The sequence below is a fragment of the Trachypithecus francoisi genome, unplaced genomic scaffold, assembly GCF_009764315.1.
Source record: "Trachypithecus francoisi isolate TF-2019V2 unplaced genomic scaffold, Tfra_2.0 Lachesis_group5, whole genome shotgun sequence".
NCBI lineage: Eukaryota > Metazoa > Chordata > Mammalia > Primates > Cercopithecidae > Trachypithecus > Trachypithecus francoisi.
In genome coordinates this window covers 92724334-92749059 of record NW_022681470.1, presented here as the reverse complement: position 1 = coordinate 92749059, position 24726 = coordinate 92724334, and the positions used below count along the sequence as shown (strand labels likewise).

Here is a 24726-nt window from a genome sequence, read left to right as displayed (position 1 = left end):
GCTGGTGTTGAACTCCTGGTCTCAACCATCCACCTGTCTTGGCCTCTCAAAGTGCTGGGATTACATGTGTGAGCCACTGCACTGGACTGAGATATTGCATCTAAAGGGGTTAGCACAGTGGCTGGCACAGAGAAGCACTCAATAAATGGTTGCCATTATTATTATTATTGATGATAGCAACCATCAGTTAAATATCAAGGTTAGAAAAAAATCCCAGGATTTTGGCACTAGAACCATTAACACTCCAAAAATTAAAGTGACTTATTCGTGTCACAAATTTAGCAAGTGGCAAAATCAAGTTTGGAACCCATTATCAATGCAAAGTAACTTTTTTTTTTTTTTTTTTGAGATGGAGTCTTGCTCTGTCGCCCAGGCTGGAGTGCAGTGGTGCGATCTCGGCTCACTGCAAGCTCCGCCTCCCGGGTTCAAGCCATTCTCCTGCCTCAGCCTCCTGAGTAGCTGGGACCACAGGCGCCCGCCACCGCGCCCGGCTAATTTTTTTTTTGTATTTTTAGTAGAGACAGGGTTTCACCGTGGTCTCGATCTCCTGACCTTGTGATTCGCCCGCCTCGGCCTCCCAAAGTGCTGGGATTACAGGCCTGAGCCACCGCACCCGGCAGCAAAGTAACTTCTTTAAGCTGTCAGCTCTTTGGTGAAAGTGCTTTGTGACCTACATTACACCCAGACTGTGGATTCAGGATATTCATAGAGGTACCTGGCACATCGCATTCTTAGGTGTTTGTCTCTCTAAACTTGCACTTGGGCTAATGTGCCTTGGGGCAAGGTCATAATTACAGTACTGTTGATCTTTCCTATTGTTGTCCACTGTAATTATCTATTAAACTAGTAATCAACTGATTCCTCCTTGGAGCCTTCCCTAGATAACTTTTTTTTTTTTGAGACGGAGTCTTGCTCGGTTGCCCAGGGTAGAGTGCAGTGACACGATCTCGGCTCACTGCAACCTTCGCCTCTTGAGTTCAGGGGATTCTCCTGCCTCAGCCTCCCGAGTATCTGGGATTATAGGCAGGCGCCACCATGCCTGGCTAATTTTTTTATTTTTTAGTACAGACGGGGTTTCACCATGCTGGCCAGGCTGGTCTTGAACTCCTGACCTTGTGATCCGCCGGCCTCAGCCTCCCAAAGTGCTAGGATTACAGGCGTGAGCCACCGCACCTGGCCTTTTTTTTTTTTTTTTTTGAGACGGAGTCTCGCTGTGTTGCCCAGGCTGGAATGTAGTGGCTCGATCTTGGGTCACCGCAGGGCGATTCTCCTGCCTCAGCCTCCTGAGTAGCTGGGACTACAGGCGCCTGCCACCACGCCCGGCTAATGTTTTGTTTTTCTAATAAAGACGGTGTTTCACTATGTTGACCAGGCTGGTCTCAAACTTGAGACCTTGAGATCCACCTGCCTTGGCCTCCCAAAGTACTGGGATTACAGGCATCAGCCACTGTGCCTGGCCAATCACTGGTTCTTAAGGGTAGAGAGATGAGTAGTGCTAATACCTAAAATCTCAAAATACATGCTCCCTTCCCCGTTTGAGAACTGCTTTGTTATGTGAAGTTTTAGACTATCACAAGTATGTTCAGCAGGATATGTTCTTACACTCTTGTCTTTTCCTAGTCTTACTTGTAGCAGAGGGTCTTTTAGTATTAGAAAACTTCATTATGCCATGAAAAAAATATTACTAACAAAAGCTTACATGCTGTCATGCATTTGCTCCACGCTGAAAGACCTTAGATTTGTTTTAATTACTTTTTTTTTGAGACGGAGTCCTCACTCTGTCACCCAGGCTGCAGTGGGGTTCAGTGGCATGATCTTGGCTCACAGCAACCTCTGCCTCTCAGGTTCAAGCTATCCTCCTGCCTCAGCATCCCGAGTAGCTGGGAATACAGGCATGTGCCCCATGTGCCGGGGATGTTTTTGTAGTTTTGTATTTTTAGTAGAGATGGGGTTTCATGTTGTCCAGTCTGGTCTCAATCTCCTGATCTCTGATCTGCCTGTCTTGGTCTCTCAGCATTGGGATTACGGGCGTGAGCCACCGCATCCAACAAGACCTTAGATTTAAGGCAAAACAGGACTTGCTGACTGGGGTTCAGGCAGCAATCTACAATAGGGTTTGTCCACTATCAACTGAAGTCAGGACAGAGACAGAACAGGAAGGGGATTGAGGTACAGGGGATTCCAGGCACCCTTGCTAGGTAAGCTGGGCTCTGACAAGGAAGTGTGATGACGGTAGACAGTTAAGGAGTTGCCTGCAAGGTCTTCTGGTCTCCCAGGTTTCTCTTGGTGAGCAAAAGTAAGAATGAGTTTTTTTTTTTTTTGAGATGGAGTCTCGCTCTGTCGCCCAGGCTGGAGTGCAGTGGCACAATCTCGGCTCACTTCAAGCTCTGCCTCTCAGGGTTGACACCATTCTCCAGCCTCAGCCTCCTGAGTAGCTGGGAGTACAGGTGCCCACCACCACGCCTGGCTAACTTTTTGTTTTTTTTTAGTAGAGACAGGGTTTCACCATGTTAGCTAGGATGGTCTTGATCTCCTGACATCATGATCTGCCTGCCTCGGCTTCCCAAAGTGCTGGGATCACAGGTGTGAGCCACCGCGCCTGGCAGAATGAGCTCTTTTCAACATTGGACTGAGATCAGGTACTTTTGTTTTGAGGCTGTAGCAGAGTCATGTGCCTTTTTAGACATGGGGTGTGGGAGTAGGTGGATCATAAAAGCCAGTTGCTACTTCACCAAGACACATTCAAAGCCAGGTTTTTTTTTTTTTTTTGGTAGAGATGGGTCTCACTATGTTGCCCAGACTGGTCTCAAACTTCTGGGCTCAAGCCGTCCTCCTGCCTCCGCCTCCCCAAAGTGCTGGTATTACAGGTGTGAGCCACTGCACCCGGCCTGACAAAGCTAGTTGTTTCAGCTAAGAAGTACCCTAATGAGAATATCACAGTTATCTTCATTTACTGATTACAATGTAGTTAAGAATTGCTTCCATGTGTGTATTCCTACCAGTTTCTGTTGTGGCCTCCTTGCACTATTCTCACTTCTTGCTGTGCAAGGGTACCTGGCACCCTTTTGTGAAGTCATGGACATTAAATATGTTGGGCCCCACAGGAACCAATTTGCTCAGAGCATAATGGCTGTCTGTGCAACAGACCCCACAGTGCAGGCCACAAGACCACGTCTGGGTCTGGTCTGGTTGCAGGAAATTCCCTTCTATAGGCAGCTGTGACTGTGACTCTGGCCCCTGGAACCAGACCAGCCACTCAAAATGCAAAAGTCCTGGTGCAGACATGGAGTCTGCATTCTCTCAAGAAAGTGCAGATAATGATCCTGGACACAAGGTCAGACTGGCGACTCTTTCCCAAGATGGGGTGTGTACCACCAAGAGCTGGCAGCAGGACCAGGGTGTCGTCACCAAGCACCCTTTCTCCCCTGCTCTGCCCCTCCTTCATGCCCACTCTCTCTACCTCACTCTCCTGGTCACATACCCTGTGTGTGGGGGGCCAGGAGTTGCATGGCTTGGGGTGTCATTCTAGGTGTGCTTGTTAATTTTTTAAAAAATTGAGATGGGGTCTATTTTGCCTAGACTGGATTTAAATTCCTGGGCTCAAGGAATCCTCATGCCTCAGCCTGCAGGGTAGCTGGGATTACAGGCATGAGCTGCCATGCCCAGCTCTGATGTGTCGTAGGGATGAGGACAAGGCACCGTATGTGTCACATGTGTTTGTGGCTTGGTCAGTTCTCAGTGACTTCCAGGAAGGGCCCCAGTAGTGTCATCCAGTGACCCTGGAAATCCCCTAAGGAAACTACAGCCCCACGATACTTTGTGATAGAGCTATTTAACATAAAGAAGAAACCATACATAATTGCTTTTCCATTATAAAAATTTATCAAGGGAATAATTTGAGTTTTTAGAGGCTTGGTTTAGCAAGGTAAAAAAGACAACCAAATTATTAAAACACTTTATAAATTATTTTAAAACCTACCAATTGGGGCCTAAATGAAATAAACCCCCTATTACCTTAGGAAAGAGACAGCTTTCCTAAATCACAAAAGTTGATTTCCAAGCTACACTCTTACTTTTCATGCCGTGGAACCCTAAGGAGAACTAAAGCTCACCAGCGATGGCTGCTCTGGAAGTCAAGGTGGGAAGAACAGGCAATATCCTGACACAGGCTAGATACAGACTCTGAGCCAAAAGCAGAGTTTGTGACATGGAAAGGGACCACACAATTTTTTTTTGTTTTTGAGATGGAGTCTTGCTCTGTGGACCAGGCTGGAGGGCAGTGGCACAATCTCGGCTCACTGCAAGCTCTGCCTCCTGGGTGCACGCCATTCTCCTGCCCCAGCCTCCCGAGTAGCTGCGACTACAGGAGCCTGCCACCACGCCCGGCTAATTTTTTGTATTTTTAGTAGAGACGGGATTTCACTGTGTTAGCCAGGATGGTCTCGATCTCCTGACCTCGTGATCCGCCACCTCGGCCTCCCAAAGTGTTGGGATTACAGGCGTGAGCCACCGTGCCCAAGAGGGACCACATAATTTATTATCCAACAGGACACTTTTTTTTTTTTTTCTTGGAGACAGAGTCTCACTCTTGTCACCCAGGCTGGAGTGCAGTGACGCAATCTGGGCTCGCTGCAATCTCCGCCTCCTGGGCTCAAGCAATTCTCCCGCCTCAACCTCCTGAGTAGCTAGGATTACAGGCGCCCCACTAATTTTTTGTATTTTTAGTAGAGAACGGGATTTTGCCATGTTGGCCAGGCTGGTCTTGAACTCCTGACCTCAGGTGATCCACCTGCCTTGGCCTCCCTAAGTGTTGGGATTACAGGCGTGAGCTACCACACCTGGCCCCAACCAGAACACTTCTGAGTGTGGAAGAGGATGCTGTTAATTACTCAAACCAAAAGGCATAAAAGGAGACATATGTCCACCCAAGTGATAAGGCAGTTTGGGAAACTACATTTCCCAGTATGCCCTGCCCCTTGAAAGTTAAAAATCTTAACTGGCACAGAGCACGCTGGGACACCTGTGGTTAGCACCATTTAAGAAGTAAACGGTACAGGGCTGGGTTCTGACGTGAAGGCCTCCCCCTTCCATGGGAAACTTAACCAGACACAGGACACAACACCTGAGGTGAAATTTCAATGGGTATTAAGTCTGGGGTAGAGCTTTTCTCTCTCCACAAATCTAGCTTCCAAAGATGTGGAGCTGGTGGAGCTGTCCATTGGTCCGCTGCCCTGTTTCTCCTGGGCGCTGCCTCTGCCTCCCCATGTCACCAGTATCCCCACTGTCACTAGTCTTTAGGGGGATTCTGGGCTAGGTGCTCTTCCCACTCGACTTCAACCAACTTGTACAGCTCCATGGTGGCCTGGGCATCTTCCACAGAGGAATGTCCGCTCTTCCCAACCTGAGCAAGCAAGGAAGACAAGAGTATGAAGCAACAAGAAACCGTTTCTTCCTTTCCAGTGGACTCTGCACTCCTCTTTCCCCTGCCTCCGCTACACCGTTTCTTCCGCAGACAGAAGGCTACAAAGACAGAACTCTGGTGGGGCCCTACTCCTTATGTAATTTCAGGGGTTCAACTCCTAGAAGTCTTTTTTTTTTTTTTTTTTTGAGACGGAGTCTCACTCTGCCCCCAGGCTGGAGAGCAGTGGCGCGATCTCGGCTCGCTGCAAGCTCCGCCTCCCGGGTTCACGCCATTCTCCTGCCTCAGCCTCCCGAGTAGCTGGGACTACAAGCGCCCGCCGCTACGCCCGGCTAATTTTTTTGTATTTTTAGTAGAGATAGGGTTTCACTGTGTTAGCCAGGATGGTCTCGATCTCCTGACCTCGTGATCCGCCCACCTCGGCCTCCCTAAGTGCTGGGATTACAGGCGTGAGCCACCGCGCCCGGCAACTCCTAGAAGTCTTTACCACTGTCTACTTCAGTCCTTTCTGTGGCAGTATGTATAAACCGTATTAGGTTCTGTAGAGCCAGAACATACCAGGTCAAAGACAGGTCTTCTGAGTCTTCCACTTTCCCTAGTTCCTTAACTGCTCTATGTGATATATGTCCACACCTTCCCGCCAGATGGGCCACCCTTTGCTAAATGATAGCATGTAAAATATGAGCAGTCCTTGCATCCACTACATGGTCTCTTAGACCACCACTGCTACCTGCTTTCTTCCTTACTTAGGGTTTTATATCTACTTATGACTTTTTCCCTTTTCCAAAGCACACTTAGAAACATTCTATGAGGTAGACAACAGGAATTATTATCCTGTGTACAGATGGAGAGACACTACTGGGCCCTTCATCCAAAGCTCTTCCCATCACAGCAGCCCATCTGGAGCTCTACAACTACAGGACTTCTGGGATCAGAGTCTTGCTAGGGACATCAATGAGAGCCATGTCCAAGATGGGGACGGGGGATGTGGGGAGATGCTACCTGGATATCCCGGTTTAGCAGCTTCTTGGTGAGATGCTTCAGAGACATGGTGGCATTCTCCGGGCAGTCAGCCTTCCGGTTGAGGGGGGGTATATGGGAGGTGTCACGGGTGAGGGACTTGGGGTGAAAGTACTGAAGGGCTTTGAAGTCGTTGTGGATGGCATGTCCCACCACTATCTTCCCTGTGAGTATCTTCAAGATCTGGAACAAGTGCGGAAGAGAGTGGTGAGAAGCAAGACTGCAGTGGAACCCCTGCATTCTGAAAGCCCAACGGGACCATCAAACCCTTCTGGATTCTTTCACCAACTGCCCACCTCTCTATCCTTGAAATGCTCACTCCCACAAGTTTTCTTTCTTCTGGAATCCACTTCCTCTTCCACAGGTGATTTCCATGGTATACCCTGTTTGGACTCATACTGCCAGTGGCTCTTTACCTTCTTATTGATCTCCACCCCATGACATTAATTTGCCTTCAGTCCTAAATGACACTCATATTTGAGATGTCCATGTATTTAGTTCGGTTCTGGCTTGCTACATGAAGTCCTTTAACTATTACCATTATGCTGGCCTTAGACACATGGCTGGGACCATGGCCCCAGGGAGGCTAACAAAAGCCCAAAATTACATGCAATTAGATGTGTATGGGTACTAGCGGAAGAGAATCTGTGGCTTTCATCAAATTCTCAGAGTCTACAAAGCACAAAAAATTAAGAATCACGTACAAACTAAAGTTGCAGAAGGAACTTTATTCACACTAGTTTTGGAACCAAGTAAAATAACTTCTCAATATTTCAGGAAACTTTTTTTTTTTGAGACAGAGTCTTACTCTGTTGCCCACGCTGGAGTGTGCTGGTGCGATCTTGGCTCACTACAACCTCTGCCTCCCAGGTAGCTGAGACTACTGGCATCCACCATCACGCCCGGCTAATTTTTGTATTTTTAGTAGAGACGGAGTTTCACTATATGGGCCAGGCTGGTCTCGAACTCCTGATCTCAGGTGATCTGCTCGCCTGGGCCTCCCAAAGTGCTGGGATTACAGCTGTGAGCCACCACACCTGGTCTTCAGGAAACTACACGTCACTACACCTAGCCATTTTAGGCTCTTAAAGCAGGAGGACATGCTACCAATGAGGACCACCAAAGAACATGCCACAGGCTCTGAAGGTCATTCTCAAAATGAGGTTCCAAACAGGTTTTCAACAAAAGTGACAGATCTGCATAGCCTCCCAAAGGGACCCCCTTTGAAGGGGCTAGGCTCATCTGGACATACCTTAGTCCCATAACCCCAGCTTGGCACTGGGGAAGTGCTTTATGATGAAAACCTGACGTAGTCCCGTGAACTAGATATTTAGTTACTCCTGACTTCACCTACTTACTGTCCACCACCACCTTCATTTCTTATTAACCTCGACATATAGCCCTCATCAAAGCTGGGCAGATTTGCTGTCTCAGACCCGTCCCATCTTCCGCCTCTCCTATGCCTTTGCTCGGCTGTGCCCCTTTGTGCCCAGGATGTTTAACTCTTCTTTCCGTCTTTTCTAAAATAGTCAGTCACCTCACCTCTAACGAACCTTCTCCAACTGACCGCACATAAGGCACTATGGGAACAGCGTGTCCAGAGAAGGCAGAGTGTGGACCTGAAACTGCAAAGACGTGGACCAAGGGCGCCCTCCGGCGGCCTCCTGAGACCAGCAGGCGCCCCTCTTGCTCTCCCTTCACTTCCTCCTTTCACCCCTCCTAGCTCACTCTCCTTTCCTGTTTATGCCTTGTGCTCCCAATAACCAGCACAGGGCTAGAAGTTAGATGACAACCCGAAGTGCTGGCCCTCTGCTGTTTATGCCCTTCACTGGTTACCTATTCCAGTTGGACAAATATACCCCAGCTCCTCCTGTCAACTTTCTGCCCTCTCTTACCACCACCACTTTCCGCACTTGCCCCAAGTTACTTTTTGCTTGGGAAGAGCTCTCCACCTTTCCTCTCTAAAGCTTAGGCTCCAATTCACAAGGTTTTTCCAAATCAAGCCCTTTCTCCTGACACTGATGTCTGTAGCTCTGTCCAGTTACATTATTTGCTGTTATTTCTCTATGCAGATTCTCAGTTCCCCAGACCCAATTTGGAACCTAAAATTGTTTGTTTGTTTGTTTGAGACAGGCTCTCACTCTGTCGCTCAGGCTGGAGTGCAGTGGCAGTGGTGTGATCTAAGGCTCACTGCAGCCTTGACCACCTGAGTAGCTGGCACTACAGGCATGCGCCACCACACTTAGCTAACTTTTTTGTAGACGAGTCTCGCTTTGTTACCCAGACAGATCTTGAGTTCCTGGGCTTGAGCGACTCTCCTGCCTCAGCCTCTCAAAGTGCTGGGATTATAGGCAAGTGCCACTGCGCCCGGCTAAAATAGGTCTTGACCAATGAAGTCTGTGACACCAGCTAATTGTACCTTCCTGACTTTCACGGCTCCTTCCACCGACAGGGGGCCTTCTTCAATAACTGATAGATTCTCCTCCCTCCCTCCACAAACCTTTGGTGTCTTCCCATAGTGATATCCTTTGCTGAAAAATGATTTACACCTCTCTCCATCCACCTCCCTGCCACCATCAAGCCCCATGCTTCTTACCTGGCCTCGAGCAATCTTGAAGGGTGTGGCATTCACCATGTGCTGCTTTCGGATACCACTCCATCTGGTTCGGTAGTCCACAATGTGGCAGGGGGGAAGAACGTACTCATCATAAAGCACATCTCCGTTATAGTTGACAATGCTACATCGAGCTAAGGAACTAACATGCCCCTTTGGTCCTGTGCCCACCATCTCACAGTCAATTGCCACCATCTTCTGTGGCAACTTCTGGGATATTCCGGAGCATTTATTCTCTGAATGAGCTTGGGTGGAGTTCTGTGGGGCATTCTTCTGAGGATGGTTCTTCTTAGAGGATTTCTTCTGGAAGCCCTTCTTCTGAGAGCGGGTTGGGTGGCTATTGATCTTTGGAAGGGCACTCTGGAATTCCCCCAGCAAATCTACTTTAGCAGCAACAGAATCAGCCTTTTTTGAAGGGGCAGGGGTCAGCCAAGACACTGCAGCTTTCTTGTCCAGGGGCTGTCCTGACCCATTGCTGCAGGCAGCTGTCTTCTTCTTTTTTGGGAAGGAAGGGGTCTTCCAAGTGCCATCCACCATAGGAGTTTCCCCTTTCTTTGGAGATTCAGAGTGCAACTTAGGTGCCTTGCTAGGGGGTTGGTTCTTTTTACTCAGAAAGCCTCTCCGTTCTAAGAGCCTCCGCTTCTTGACAAAATTTCGGTGCTTGGCATTTCCTTCTAATGCCTTTTTGGGAGGTGGTTCCCCAAAATCCAGATTGAGCAGTAAAGTAGACATAGGGACAGTGGGAGGTGGAAGAGCAGTTGGGAAGAGTGGCTTATGGATGAAAAGAGGATGTTGGACTCATTCTCTGCTGAATCCTACTGTCCAACATGTGGAGGTCTGTAGTACACCCTGGGGAAGAAAGTGATCCTGGTGATTGAGCTCCTAGGCCTGGGAGAAAAATGAGGTAAGATCGATCGATCTCCGTAGGACTTATGGAAGGAAAGACATCAGAGCAATCTCTCAGACAGAGGGGAAATGAAAACATAATGGAGGGAGCATTGGTGTTAGCCAGCAAGCCTGGATTCTAGTGAAGCCCAATTCACCAGCCGTTTGGTCTTAGTAAGGTCATTACCGCGCTCTAGGTTTGAATCTCATTTGTAAAATGAAGGGACTGGAGGGGCCCATAGAGCTCGAACCCTCTATGAATCTAAGAGGCCAGAACACGTTAGCTCTATACTCCGCCTAGGAAGGGAACATCTAGGTATGCTCGAAAACAGTGAGAAGTATGGCGTAGATAACCTCTGGGCTACCCAGGCATCCGCAGCGTGACCCACGAATAGAGACACAAATCCAGGTATCCCTTTCCCTTGGCTCCAGGACGGAATTGGGGACAATCTCCACATGCACCTCACCCAAGTCCTCCCAAGCAAGGACCGTGACACCACCTACCAGCGGGGGCGTGGGATCGAGGCTCGAGGCAGCCCACCTGGATAAGCATACTTCGGTCCCCCGGTACAGATCGTCCTCTCACGCTCACAAACCTACCTCCCAGATGGGTTTAGCTAAGGCCGGAAGCGTCCAGAGCCGGATGCGGAAATCGGTGCGCGTCGACGAAGCCCGGGAAGGCAGGCGCGCGGGTTAGAACGCGCCAGAGGTCGGCGCGCGCGCACCCGCACAGCCCCGACCTCAGGTAGCGAGGCCAGTGATTCGGGGTGTGTGAGGAACGGCAGTGGCGGCGGAGGAGGGGGCGGCGTGGGTGGGGGCGGGGGCGGGGGCGGGATGCGCTCCCCGGCCCCTCTAGCCCCGTGGTGATACAACGCGAAGGTGTGGGAAGGCCGCGATAAACCGGAACTGCAGCCAGCCGGACACCTCCGGCTTCACTTCCGGAAAAGGAGAGGCGTGTACGGGAAGGGGCGGGAACTGGAACTTGGCCCGCCTCGTTGTGAGCTGACCTCCGCGGGACGCTTTTGTGGCGTCATTGCACTGTTACCCCGCCCTACGTGTCTCCGACGCTGACACCTTCGCACTGTGAAACGTCGCAACCTGTGACCTCTTGGGGGCGCCTCAAGTCTTCAACTGCAGCATGGGATCCCGGAAAGGCAGCGTCGGAGACTGGACCCAAAACTCTTCCTGTTTTGCCTGCAGAGCTGAGCCCCGTCCGGGTCCTGCACCCGCGTGGTACTGACCCTGGATCCCTGTTCACTGCGTTCTCGCTTCCCGCGCTGCCTTCTGGACCGCGGGATGCCGGGCATCTCCGCCCGAGGCCTCTCTCATGAGGGGAGGAGGCAGCTAGCTGTTAACCTTACCGTGTCCTGGCGCTCTACCGTTCCATCCTGGATGCCTACATCATCGTGAGGCCACAGGGCGTGGGTGGGGTGTCTCTGGTCGTGTGGTTGGCTAGGTGTCCACGTCAGGGAGAGAATCTGGAGAATTAGCCTCTGATCTCTTTCCTTCTATGAGTTTCAGTCTTTTGTCTGTACAAGGAGTGGTTAAAACTGGAGTGATCCCTCCTTTTTATTCAGCTGGCATAAATAATATTTTTTTTTTTTTTTTTTTTTTGAGACGGAGTCTCGCTCTGTCGCCCAGGCTGGAGTGCAGTGGCCGGATCTCAGCTCACTGCAAGCTCCGCCTCCCGAGTTTACGCCATTCTCCTGCCTCAGCCTCCCGAGTAGGTGGGACTACAGGCGCCCGCCACCTCCCCTGGCTAGTTTTTTGTATTTTTTAGTAAAGACGGGGTTTCACCGTGTTAGCCAGGATGGTCTCGATCTCCTGACCTCGTGATCCGCCCGTCTCGGCCTCCCAAAGTGCTGGGATTACAGGCTTGAGCCACCGCACCCGGCCTATATTTCTAATACCTTCCTAGATTATTTTTGTAATCTTCCCAGATCCAAGGTAATAAAATGCGTGGACATTGGAACCATGCCGCAACTATGTTCAACTCTTCTTGGAGCATGTGAGGTGTTCCAAGAACACACATGTTATTCATCCAAGCTTTGAATAAATTCGTGGTTTTCTGGTATAGTAGACAGGCCTGCCTCTGGAATCAAAAAGGCTTGGTCTGGAATCCTGCCTCCCCTATGATGTTAACCTTAGGCCTCCCTAACCCCCAACTTGTCCTAGCCTGGGTTTCCTCAGCTATACAATGGATCCCAGTCTGAAGGATCATTGTGAAGAGTAAATGAGAGAATGTGTAAATGGCACCACCATCCACTGAATTGTTTAGACCGCAAACCCAGAGGCCATCCTTGATTCAGCGCTGTCCTTCATTGATCCACAATCCAGTCCTTCAACAAGTCCTCTTGGCTCTTGTCTTCGGAATAGATCCCAAATTCATCTATTTGTCCCCACCTCCATTGCTGCCACCCTAAGCCAAGCCACCATCACCTCTCTTCTGAACTACTTCCTAACCGATCTCGCTGTGTGCTTACCTCTGCCCTGCCATAACCAATTCTTCACTGAGCAGCTAGATCGATAGCATTGAAATGTAAATCTGATTACGACAATCCCTTGCTTCCTAGATACTTTTATGAAATCCTGATTCCTTACTATTATCTATAAAGCCCATGATCTGACTCCTACTGTCTCTTCAACTCTATCCCATTTTATTGTCTCACACATTTCACTGTGCTATACCTCTGCTGGCCTGATTTCTGCTCTGCCAATATGGCAGGCATCTGGACCTTTGCACTCACTGATCTGCCTCCACAGAAAGGCAATCGCAGAATGGTTAAGAGCAAGGACTCTAGAGTAAAATTGGTTTCAAATCCCAGCTCAGGCTGGGTGTGATGGCTCATGCCTATAATCCTAGCACTCTGGGAGGCAGGTGGATTGCTTGAGCTCAGGAGTTCGAGACCAGCCTGGGCAACACTGTGAAACCCCGTCTCTACTAAAATCCAAGAAAAAAAAAAAAGCTGGGCTTGGCAGCACACGCCTGTAGTCCAAGCTACTCAGGAGGCTGAGGCAGGAGAATTGATAGAACCAGGGAGGCGGAGGTTGCAGTGAGCTGAGATTGCACCACTGCACTCCCGCCTGGGTGGCAGAGTGAGACTCCATCTCTAAAAATAAATAAATAAATAAATAATCCCAGCTCAGCTATTTGCTAGCTTTTGGACGTGGGCAAGTTACTTAAGTGCTGTGCCTGTTTCTACATCTGTAAAATGGGGGATACAAAATAATACCTACCTCAAAGTGTTGTTTAAAGGATCAGATGTGTTAATACATGTCAAATGTTTACAATGGTGTCTGGCAGAGGTGTTAAATAAGTGTTTGCTATTACCTGTATTTTTTTTTTTTTTTTTTGAGACGGAGTCTCACTCTGTCGCCGGGGCTGGAGTGCAGTGGCCGGATCTCAGCTCACTGCAAGCTCCGCCTCCCGGGTTTACGCCATTCTCCTGCCTCAGCCTCCCGAGTAGCTGGGACTACAGGTGCCCGCTGCCTCACCTGGCTAGTTTTTTGTATTTTTTAGTAGAGACGGGGTTTCACCGTGTTAGCCAGGATGGTCTCAATCTTCTGACCTCGTGATCCGCCCGTCTCGGCCTCCCAAAGTGCTGGGATTACAGGCTTGAGCCACTGCGCCCGGCCGCTATTACCTGTATTTTTCTTTACGTTCCTAGCACCTATTCATCATTCAAGTCTCAGCTCAAATGTCAACTCGTCAGACAAGTCTTCCCTCATCATCCTATCTAAAGTAGTCCTTGCCCAAACTCTCCATTACATTACTGTTTCATTAGTGTTTTGTCTATGTGACATATGATGTTGTCTGAAGTTTTGTTTGTTTGTTTTGGTTTGGTTTTTTTGAGGCGGAGTCTTGCTCTGTTGACCAGGCTAGAGTGCAGTGGCGCGATCTAGGCTCACTGCAGCCTCTGCCTCCCAGGTTCCAGCAATTCTCCTGCCTCAGCCTACTGGGTAGCTGGAATTACAGGCGCATGCCAACATGCCAGCAAATTTTTGTAATTTTAGTAGAGATGGGGTTTCACCATATTGACCAGGCTGGTCTCGAACTCCTGATCTCAGGTGATCTGCCCACCTTGGTCTCCCAAAGTGCTGGGATTACAGGCGTGAACCACCATGCCCGGCCAAAGTTATTTTTTTAATGTAAACTCTGCAGGAGCCAGAATCTTGTCTCAGGTTCACTGTTGTAGTCCCTGAGCCCACAGTAGAGCTTGATGTATAACCAAAACACAGCCCCAGAATTTGTGGTGGACAAATGAATGAATAAAAAGACACCAGTGTCTGGCACATATAATGGCAGGTTACTAAGTGTTAATGTACTCATACTGTGTGTCAGTCACTCTGGTAAGTGTTAGGGATGCAGATGGGAAGATTCCATCCCATCCCTCCTCTTAAGAAATTCAGTTTAATAGAGAAAACAGACATACATAAGTGCAGAAATTGCTAAAAGAAGTGTGTCCAGAATGCAATCTGGACTCCAAGGAAACAGAGTTAAGCCACTAGAGTCGGGAGGCTGGAGCAGACTTCAGAGAAGAACTGACTTGGCTGAGTAGGAGGTACCTGCCAGTTACAGTGGCCCTATGTGGCAGCAGTGCTGGGAAGAGGCAGGCGGTGAGGTGTGGAGTTGAGAGTGGGGTGGGAAAGAATGGAAGTGGTAGTAGCTTGCTGATTGCTTCTCCCCTTCCTCTGTAGGAATTTTTCACAGACAACCTATGGGACACACTCCCTTGCTCATGGCAGGAAGCACTGGATGGACTGAACCCACCACAGCTGGCCACAATGCTGCTGGGGATGCCTGGGGAAGGGGAGGTCGTCAGGTATGGGCTAGAAGGGCCCTGTGCTGGGGAACTCAAGGCTTTGAGCCCTGCAGTGAGCGTATTGCTCAGAGTGTCTCATAAGGTCTTCCTGGGCCTTGGGTTGTAAACTGGTGCACTCAGATGCGATGGGACTATTCACTGGAGGCCTGGGCTGGACTATCTCAGGTACAGGTCAGTGTGGCCACTCACCCTGCTGGCCCTGAAGTCCACAGCCTGTGCCCTGGCCTTTACCCGGACGCCTGGCTTTCAGACCGCCTCAGAGTTCCTGGAGAACCCCAGCCAGAGCTCCCGACTAACAGCTCCATTCCGGAAGCATGTCAGGCCCAAGAAGCAGCATGAGATCCGGAGGCTGGGAGAGGTGAGGAGATGGCTGGAGCATGGGTGGTGTCTGGGAACCCAGGGACTCCTTAAGCGTGGCTTACAAAGATGTGTGCCCTTTCCTTGACATGCAAGGCCAGAGGCCCTAGACATTCCTTTACCTCAAAAGATATAACTATAATCATATTTTGATCCTGCGGTTCTTTTTCATCCTTTTGTGGGGTTAGTTGGTAGCTAGGTCTGAATCACAGTCTCTTTCCTTTTCTCAAATCTCCATAATCTGCTCGTGGCTTAACACAGGGTTCTTGTTCTGTGGGGGAGATTGAATCACTGACCTGTAAGGCAAGGAGAGTGGGCCTGAACCTGGATCAGGTCCACTCTCCTTGCTTCCACCCTCACCCCTATATCTTTCTTTCCAAATCTGTCATCACATCCGGGGCACCCTGTGTCCATCTTTCTCTGTCATCTTTGTCTCCTCCACTCTCCCTCTGGGTGTTTGCCCCAGGAGTCAAGAACGAGTGGCCAGGAGACCTTTGTTCCCTCCTCTTTCAGTTGGTGAAGAAGCTGAGTGATTTTACAGGCTGCACCCAGGTTGTAGACGTGGGCTCAGGCCAGGTGAGCCAGAGACTTGATGTACTGTTTTTTTGAGTCATGGGGAGATAGAACACCTGGAAGGCAGGTTTTTGGGCCACAGGCCCAGCGAGGCAGGTGTCAAGAAGCGGTGGAACCAAGCAGGGTAGATTTTTTTTTCTCTTTGCATAATTTTTTTTAAGCCAGTCAGATTTAAATGGGGGAGTTATATACCAACTTAAGCCACACTGATGTTAGTAAGTTCTGTAGGGTAAAATTTAAGCCTTCTGTCGGGCCTGGGACCCAGGTGTCGAGGTTACCCCTGGGGAGGGTGACAATGGATACAGCACTGAACAGGGCTGTCTCCATCTTCCTCCTCGTGACTCCAGGGCCATCTCTCCCGCTTCATGGCTCTTGGCCTGGGGTTGATGGTGAAGAGCATCGAAGGGGATCAGAGACTGGTGGAGAGGGCCCAGCGCCTGGACCAGGAGCTTCTGCAGGCTCTGGAGAAAGAGGAGAAGAGGAACCCACAGGTAGGCCACCCCTTCCTGCGACCTGGACTGTGGGAGGAGGGGCTGCTTGGCTGGAATTGAGCACAGAGGCTGGATTCCATCTTTCAAGTTTCTCAGCTTGAAGTGGTGTGGTCCCTAATTTCTATTACCTCTTTCCCAAGGTCCCCCCTTCCCCAGTGCCTCCCTGTATCTCAAAGTTACTTTCTATTTACAAAGTGCTTTCCACACCAATGTATACTTCTCCACACCAATGTATACAACCTGTGAAGTGGCCACTCAGGTTTTAGACTCATTACAAATCAGAAAACTGGGTCTCAGAGATGAAAAGATGTACATGGTGAATGATAGGTCCAGGATTTATTCCATCTCCTGACTTGTGGTCCAGCCCTCTCCCACACCCAGCTTATCTCCCACGTTCCTCCTTGGGGAATAACATGGAGGACAGATCCCTTCTTGTGGCCTGAGGTGGCCTAGGGACAGCAAACAGACTTCCCATCTGCCTTTGTCCTTTCCTGCCTCCACAGGTGGTCCAAACCAGCCCTCGTCACTCCCCACACCATGTGGTTAGGTGGGTAGACCCCACAGCCCTGTGTGAGGAGCTTCTGCTTCCACTGGAGAACCCGTGTCAGGGCAGGGCCCGCTTGCTGCTCACAGGCCTCCATGCCTGTGGGGATCTGAGTGTTGCCTTGCTGAGGCACTTCTGCTGTCCTGAGGTGGTGGCCCTGGCCTCAGTGGGCTGCTGCTACATGAAGCTGAGTGACCCTGGCGGCTACCCACTGAGTCAGTGGGTGGCTGGGCTGCCTGGCTATGAACTGCCCTACAGGCTTCGGGAGGGGGCCTGCCATGCCCTGGAGGAGTATGCTGAGCGGCTACAGAAAGCTGGCCCTGGCCTCCGAACTCACTGCTACCGTGCAGCACTGGAGACAGTCATCCGACGGGCCCGGCCCGAGCTCCGTCGGCCAGGCGTGCAGGGTATCCCCAGGGTCCACGAGCTCAAGATTGAAGAGTGAGGTTGGGGTACGGGGGTGGTGGGCAGTGGAGGGGAGATTTCTAACTGGAGATCTTCCGCCCTCACTTTCAGCATAGCCTAAAGAAAATCTAAGTATACCCAGAGGAGTGATTTGGAGTTCTCTGACCAGGGTACCTTCTCAAAATTTAAGACAGTTGTCCCTCTTTTATCAGGAGACTAACAAAGAAACATGAAGTTTTGGCTGGGCATGGTGGCTCACGCCTGTAATCCCAGCACTTTGGGAGGCTGATGCGGCCAGATCACCTGAGGTCAGGAGTTTGAGACCAGCCTGGCCAACATGGCGAAACCCCGTCTCTACTAAAAATACAAAAATTAGCCAGGCGTGGAGGCACGCGCCTGTAATCCCAGCTACTCGGGAGGCTGAGGCAGGAGAATAGTTTGAACCCAGGAGGCGGAGGTTGCAGTGAACTGAGATTGTGTCACTGAACTCTAGCTTGGGCAACAAAGGAAGACTGTCTCAAAAAAAAAAAAAAAAAGGTTTTTAAATGCTAAAAATATGGCTAGTTGGACAGAACTGGCTGAAAATGTTTAAATCAATTTACTGTTGGACAGACAGCTCACAGCCAGAGAAACATTCAAAAATACACAGCCAGGTGTGGTGGCTCATGCCTGTAATCCCAGCTCTTTGGGATGCCAAGGCAGGAGGACTGCTTGGGGCTGGGAGTTAGGGGCCAGCTTGGGCTACGTAGAGAGATACCTCTGTACAAAAAAACATAGACAGGCATGGTAGCTCATACCTGTAGACCCAGCTACTTGGGAGGCTGATGTGGGAGGATTGAGGTGTTTGAGACTACAGTGAGCTATGATTGCACTGCTGCTCTCCAGCCTGGGTGACAGCAAGACCCTGTCTTAAAAAATATATATTTGGGAGGCTGAGGCGGGCAGATCACAAGGTCAGGAGATCGAGACCATCCTGGCTAACACGGTGAAATCCCATCTCTACTAAAAAATACAAAAAATTAGCTGGGCGTGGTGGCGGGTGCTTGTAGTCCCAGCTACTATGGAGGCTGAGGCAGGAGAATGGCGTGAACATGGAAGGCGGAGCTTGCAGTAAGCGGAGATCATGCAACTGCACTCCAGCCTGGGTGACAGTTTTTGACACTCCATCTCAAAAAAAAAATGTGTATGTGTATGTGTGTGTATATCTATATATACATATTCATGAAAACGCATATTAGGGTAGAAAATAAAGCAAAGTTGGAATTAGGAACAAAGTTTAAGTGTGAGGTGACAGTTCTTAAAACCAAACTGAGTGCTGAATGTGACTGATCCCACAGATATGTGCAGCGGGGGCTACAGCGAGTGGGGCTGGACCCCCAGCTGCCACTGAATCTGGCTGCCCTTCAGGCCCACCAGGCCCAGGAGAACCGTGTGGTGGCCTTCTTCAGCCTGGCTCTACTGCTTGCCCCACTGGTGGAGACGCTTATTCTACTGGACCGGCTGCTGTACCTTCAGGAGCAGGGTGAGGGTGGCCTACAGCAGGGACCCAAGGACTATAGTGACTGGGGTTCTGGGGCTCCTTCTCCAAGTCCCAGCTCCAACGTCTCCTGGGCCCAGCTAATCACTATTGTGATCCTTGGACCCCACCTTTGAGTCACTAGTGGATTGGGAGTAGGGGATTTGTTAAAAAATTAAGAATCCAGGCTGGGTGCGGTAGCTCATGCTTATAATCCCAGCACTTTGGGAGGCCAAGGTGGGTAGATCACTTGAGGTCAGGAGTTCAAGACCAGCCACGGTGAAACCCCATCTCTACTAAAAATACAAAAAGTAGCCGGGTATGGTGGTACACGCCTGTACTCTCAGCTATTTGGGTGGCTGAGGCAAAAAAATTGCTTGAAGCCAGGAGACAGAGGTTGCAGTGAGCCAAGATTGCACCACTGTACTCTAGCCTGGGTGACAGAGACTCCATCTCGAAAAAAAAACCCTGAGATTCCTATGAAATCAGCCTCTGGTGAACCTCCCTAAGGTGCATGTTAAGCAAGCTTCCCAGGCATCGAGAACCTACAATGCAAGAGGACTGTCTCCCAAGTCAGTGCCTTGGGAACCTGTGTTCCTTATGGAGAATGGGGTCTCCTTAGCCCCACTGGATCCTCCCCCATGGGGAAAAGGGGCTATGCTTACAGGCCTGGGCAGAAGAGGCTGAGTGAGTTTGGTTCATTCTTCCCCTTATGATTAAGCCCTTTCTTCCAGGTTTCCATGCTGAGCTCCTGCCCATCTTCAGTCCTGAACTCTCTCCCAGAAACCTGGTTCTGGTGGCCACCAAGATGCCCCTGGGTCAGGCTCTTTCTATTCTGGAGACCGAAGACAGCTAATGCAGCCTGAGGACACATCTCAGACCCCATCATCTGAAAGTGCCCAGATAGCACAGTGGCAGAGTACACCTCATACAGAGAAGCAGCATCCTGCATCCTCCTGAGTCGTGGTTCCTTCAGTTTCATCCCCTTTCTCTCCCTCCATGGATTATGTAATACAGTGTAAAGTTTTAATTTATTAAAAATTAGAAATGTTTGTTTCCTTCCCATTTCTGTAGGTAGATAAAAGGAGACGCGCACCCTCCCTGTGGCACTGCTGCAAGGGTGCTACAGTTAGGACTCACACGCCACTCCCCACTGGCCTTTCTAGCAGGTGGTGTAGGTGACAGCTTCTGTTACTCACAGATCTCCATGGAGGGGACTTCTCTACCCCACTTTGGCCTCCAACTCAGAATCTGCAGGCCCTGCCCCTTGGGAGGGCTGCCTTAAGGCCAGCTAACTTCCATCCAGGTTCTGTCATAAACTCAGGGAAGAAGCTCCTTTCCTTCAGTCCCTGAGAGTGTGCTGGGATAAGGGGTGCCATTCTATCTCACAGCAGCCGTAAACAGGACTCATAAACTGCTCTTTATTGGCATCTGAAAAAGAGGTGCCTCAGCCTTCAAGGCTGGGACAGAAGTTGGGGAGGAGCTGTTCTCCCCGGGCTCAATACCAATAGACCTTCTTGTATTTCCGAGTCTCCTTGATCCCCATGGCCTCCATCACCTCCTCCTGTAGTGTCTTTAGACGGGGCACGTAGGTTCTTTCTAAAGCATCTTCCACTGATGTGTCTTTGGGGCCATCTGTTAAGCCAGAGGAAAGGACATGGGTGAGAGGGCTTGCCAACTTTGATTAATGTCCCCTACTCTCACTCCTAGCACCCACCCCTGACCTTCCTGCCCCTCACTCACCAATCCACGTTTCAGGGACGATGCCATCAGCTCTGGGAAATTCGGGTTTAGGGATAATTCTCCCTGATCGTGTGGAGACTCGTACCCGCTCTCCTGCTTCAGTATATCTCCACTCAATCTCAGTGGGTTTCCTGGTGGATAGAAGAGGTGAGCCTGGCCTATGAGCCGGTTTCCTGCCACCCTCCAACCCAAAAGCAGAGTCGAGGGTTCAAAACACCAGGGTTACCACCGTGTTTCTCCACCTCTGTGTTGGGGTTACCCGCAGGCAATCATGTCCATGAGATGGTCCCTCTCAACCTCCAGAGCATCCAACCCATCATTCCCATTGGACAGCACTTTGTGGACCCAGAGGGTGAGAAACCCTCTGCCCAGAGCCCTGTCGCTTGCCTGTCCATAGGATCCACAAGTTTGACCTGGCGGTGGAGCAAGGGGGCTTCACTAGGGATCATGGTTCCTCGGTAATCCATGGTCTTGCCAATGTAGCGGTAATGCTGTCCAAGAGGGGAGTGTCAGAAAACAAGGAGTGTGAAAGGGGTTTGCCCTTGCTACTCAGTGCATTCAGCCCCAGTTGAAAAGTAGAAGGTTCAGTAATGCCACCATCCCTTCAGCCAGTCTCCTGCCACCCTGCGCTGCTCGGAATGGAGAGGGACAGATGAGACGGGCTTCCCAAGCATCCCCATCCTCTCTCTCCACTTACTGTGTTCAGCCCTCCCACGACCACCCAGTTTCGCTGCCGGATAACTTGAACCACTTTGCCCTGCTTTCCGGCATCCTTGCCTTCTAGGATCTCCACCTGTGGGAAGACACGAAGGTTAGGGAGGGGGATCCTTGCCCAGGAGATTCCCCATCACTCTATGCCCTGTATGAGGCTCTCACCGTGTCCCCACGGAACAGATACCAGTCTTCATCAGAGATGGGTTCCACAACTACTGGGCGCCGCCTGAGCCATGGGGGGTTCTTCCTCTTGTCTGCCAAGGAGCCTGGGGGGCTCATCCCATAGCGGTAATTGGGGGGCAGAGTGACCTTGGATGCCAAGGCCAGCAGGGCAGAAAGACGCATGCCTGGAGGCTGTAAGAAATCCCTTTGCCAGCAAAACGCTCAGAAACCTTCCTTGTCAGCTCTGGGTAGATGGATAGAAACGGGAGCAAAGAGGCAAGGGAAGGAACATTTTTTAAAGCACTTACTGTGTTGCTCAATGGACCTCATCACATTGAATATTCACAAGAAGTTATCATCTTTATAGATGAGGAAATAGAAAGGTCAAGTAACTTATTTATGATTACAAAGCTACTACATTGGAGAATCAGCATTCAAACCCACATATGTCTATCTGACTTCAAAGTCCAAAAAATTCATTAAGCACAAGGGCCATGTTATCTATCTCAAGTTCATGAATCCAGAGCTTGGCACCTAGTAGGTGCTTAACAAATACTAAATCAATGTATGAACAGCAGGATAGGAAGAAAACAGATGGAACGCTGGCATACAGCCAAAAGGTAGGCAGTTGTAAGTCAGTGAAATGAACAAATAGGTAGCAGAAATAAAAACGGGGGTTAAAATGTCCCTATCCCACTTACAATTCTTGTCCTTAAACAGGAAATAACCACTCCTCCCTAAGATAGCTCCTTTTCTAAAGGAAAAAGACCCAAGGCCAGACTCTAGAATTACTGAGTCCTAAACTTCCCAACTAAGTATGTGCTCTAAACCACTCAATTCTCAACTAACGAGGTAGTGAATGAACTGAAGACATAAATGGTAAGTGCTTCAGTTTACTGAATACTTGCAACTTCCCAGGTGCAATGCTAGGTGCTTTCCTGTATCTCATTTAAGCCTAAGGACAACCAAATGAAGAAGTCACCATTAACCTCATTTTATAGATAAAAATGAACCTTAACTTCAAAGACAAATAAAGATACTACAATGGCATAAAGAGCCCTGGACAGGGAAGTCAGATCACCTGGGTTCTACTCCCTGCTCTACCATCATCTTACTGTATGACACTAGGCAACTTTATTTATTTATTTTTTGAGACGGAGTCTTGTTCTGTCACCCAGGCTGGAGTGCAGTGGCATGATCTCAGCTCACCGCAACCTCTGCCCCTCAGGTTCAAGTGATTCTCCTCCCTCAGCCTCCTTAATAGCTAGGATTACAGGTATGTGCCACCACGACCCGCTAATTTTTTTCTTTGTATTTTTAGTAAAGACAGGGTTTTACCATGTTGGCCAGGCTGGTCTCCAACTCCTGAAATCAGGTGATCCACCCGCCTTGGCCTCCCAGAGTACTGGGATTACAGGCACAAGCCACCACGCCCAGCCGGCAATTTAACTTTTGAACTTCAGTTTCATCATCCACAAAATTTACAGGGTTGTAGGTGTCATTTAGATTATTTAAAATATTTTAACAAAGCAAGGTGCAAAGTAATGTGAGTAGTAGTATCCCTTTGGGGTAAATATATGAATATATATTCCAGCACAGTTATATTTATGGAAAGGAAACAAGAAACCAAAGTACTTGTTTTAGGGGAGAGGAACTGTTTGGGAGGTCTGTTAATTCCATTTTGTTTCTTCCCATAATAACGTTTGCATTTTCTAACCAGGTGCACTTAAAAATATGTATTAACGGGTTATCTGAACAGTGAGATATTGGGTCATTTTTCTTCTTTATACTTCTCAGTATAAAGCCCTGATGTTATTTTCGGAAAAAGAAACAAAAACAAACAAACAAAAAAAACCCTGTTATTTTCAATTAATGCTGATGGGCCTAGTGTTCCTGTGAGTATTCAACAAATGCTTAGAGAGGACTACTATATGACAAACCTAATGCTGGGAATTTCATTGCTGGCATTTGGTCTTCACATTGCCCAGTGAGGGAGGTGAGGTTGCCAGATGCATCATAAAGTCCCTTTTACAGATAAGGAAATCAAGGCCTGAAAGCCGGAGTGACTACCCTGGTTCATACAGTTTGACAGGAGCAGGGCCAATCTTAAGACCCAAGCCTCCCGCGTGATTGCTGCAGGGAGTCCCTTCACCTCAGTCATTCCAGGTCTGAACCACCCCAGCCCAGAGCAGCTTGCATGCCCCCGATATCCTTCCCTTCTTTCCCTCCACAATCTGGAGATGCTGCTGGTAAGCGTCCCGCAGTGGGGCTTTCCCTGCATGTTCTGGAGGCGCCGTGCAATATAGCGGGGACGAAGGTCTGCCCTCTCAGGTCACGGCTCCAAAGGCTTCCCCCACCAGCCTCATCCCAGACAACGTCAAGGCCTAGCTATCTTCAGCACCCACCCGCTCCAAACTTCCGGTGCAAAGAAACCCTGGGGAGGCGACTGAGCCATGGGCAGGGAAAAGATTAGGCTCTTCCCGCACCTGCCTCTCGGAAGAGCACCTCCGGGGCGGGCGGCCCTCACCTCCACTTTCCGCGGCACTTCGGATGCTCAGCACATGGGCCCTCAGCGTCCCCTCCCCTGCCACGCCCGTCGACTTTGTGGGAGATGTAGTCCAAGTGTAAAACGGCGGCTCAACCACGAATCTGATCTCTCAGCATGCTGGGAGTTGTAGTCCGCCGCTAGAAAGCTGAAAACAGGAAGTTTGGCGGGGTAGGAAATCAAGGAAACCAAAACACACCATGAAGCATGTTGGGAATCGAAAGGCAAGCTGGTTAGGGCGGCCCGCCTGGCACATTCCCGCGCATGCTCTGCGTGGAGGCCGCTGGGAATTGTAGTTTCTAGAGAAGAAGGCTCCATTTTCTAGGTGGTTCTGGCTTCCTGTTCAAGGCGAAGGGCCGCCCTTTCCAGACAGGGTTACAGCCAATGCTCTCCCTTACTTTCTCTGCTGGAGTGGGGGCAGGGCAGATTCAAAAACTGCCGGTAGGCTTTCTAGAGAAAGGGATGAAACGTGGGCCCTTCCAATGCTAGTAGCCGATCTAGTTACAAAATGTCAGATCTGGAAGGAAACAGAAATGATCTAAGCCAGTCATTCCACCTAACTCGGGGAGTACTATCGGGATTTCACCCTACCAACCCCCTCCCCCTACCACCCCATCACCAGCTAAGGGTGGCAGGTGCCCCTAGCATTAGCAAGGAGAAAGGGTTATCCTATTATTTGACTTGACCTTTGGGGTCAAAGTTGTTTATACAATCAGCCTCCAAACTCCCACTTCATCTTGGGCTGTGGCCCTTACTGGCATCCTCCCACACCCCACTTCTTGTGCAAACCCTTTAAAAAAAAAAAAAAAAAAACTCTCCCAGGTGCGTTAAACAGTGGCTGGGCAGGAAAGGCAGAATGAATGGTGTGGTTTATTCTAGGACTCTACCCACAAGAAGTTTGGATTTCCAAATGCC

General features: G+C 49.8%; 3 protein-coding genes across 8 annotated transcripts; 1 reads left to right on the top strand and 2 right to left on the bottom strand.

The window, feature by feature from the left end:
* Positions 1-3859: 3859 nt before the first annotated feature.
* Positions 3860-10896, bottom strand: ISG20L2 (interferon stimulated exonuclease gene 20 like 2). 4 transcript variants are annotated; one of them, XM_033200668.1, is made up of 4 exons: positions 10539-10896; positions 9036-9941; positions 6422-6622; positions 3860-5401 (listed from the first exon to the last, which is right to left on the bottom strand). In XM_033200668.1, the coding sequence occupies exons 2-4, from the start codon at positions 9783-9785 to the stop codon at positions 5288-5290; spliced, it is 1065 nt and encodes a 354-aa protein (XP_033056559.1). In that variant the 5' UTR covers positions 9786-9941; positions 10539-10896; the 3' UTR covers positions 3860-5287. The 4 variants fall into 4 exon arrangements, with proteins under 4 accessions (XP_033056559.1, XP_033056564.1, XP_033056562.1 ...); XM_033200673.1 differs by having other exon boundaries at positions 9036-9902; XM_033200671.1 differs by having other exon boundaries at positions 10443-10593.
* A 338-nt stretch (positions 10897-11234) lies between these two features.
* RRNAD1 (ribosomal RNA adenine dimethylase domain containing 1) lies at positions 11235-19699 on the top strand. The gene is given in 9 exon segments (XM_033200667.1): positions 11235-11295; positions 11298-11344; positions 14637-14761; positions 14927-15119; positions 15632-15694; positions 16039-16182; positions 16686-17167; positions 18469-18653; positions 19382-19699. Coding segments are annotated over 9 exon segments (1422 nt in total). The 3' UTR covers positions 19504-19699.
* A 351-nt stretch (positions 19700-20050) lies between these two features.
* MRPL24 (mitochondrial ribosomal protein L24) lies at positions 20051-24001 on the bottom strand. Of its 3 annotated transcripts, none has more exons than XM_033200680.1 (6): positions 23672-24001; positions 21267-21510; positions 21088-21183; positions 20778-20881; positions 20391-20521; positions 20051-20282 (listed from the first exon to the last, which is right to left on the bottom strand). In XM_033200680.1, the coding sequence occupies exons 2-6, from the start codon at positions 21447-21449 to the stop codon at positions 20146-20148; spliced, it is 651 nt and encodes a 216-aa protein (XP_033056571.1). In that variant the 5' UTR covers positions 21450-21510; positions 23672-24001; the 3' UTR covers positions 20051-20145. The 3 variants fall into 3 exon arrangements, with proteins under 3 accessions (XP_033056571.1, XP_033056570.1, XP_033056569.1); XM_033200679.1 differs by having other exon boundaries at positions 23753-24001; XM_033200678.1 differs by having other exon boundaries at positions 23794-23998.
* Between the last annotated feature and the right edge of the window lie 725 nt (positions 24002-24726).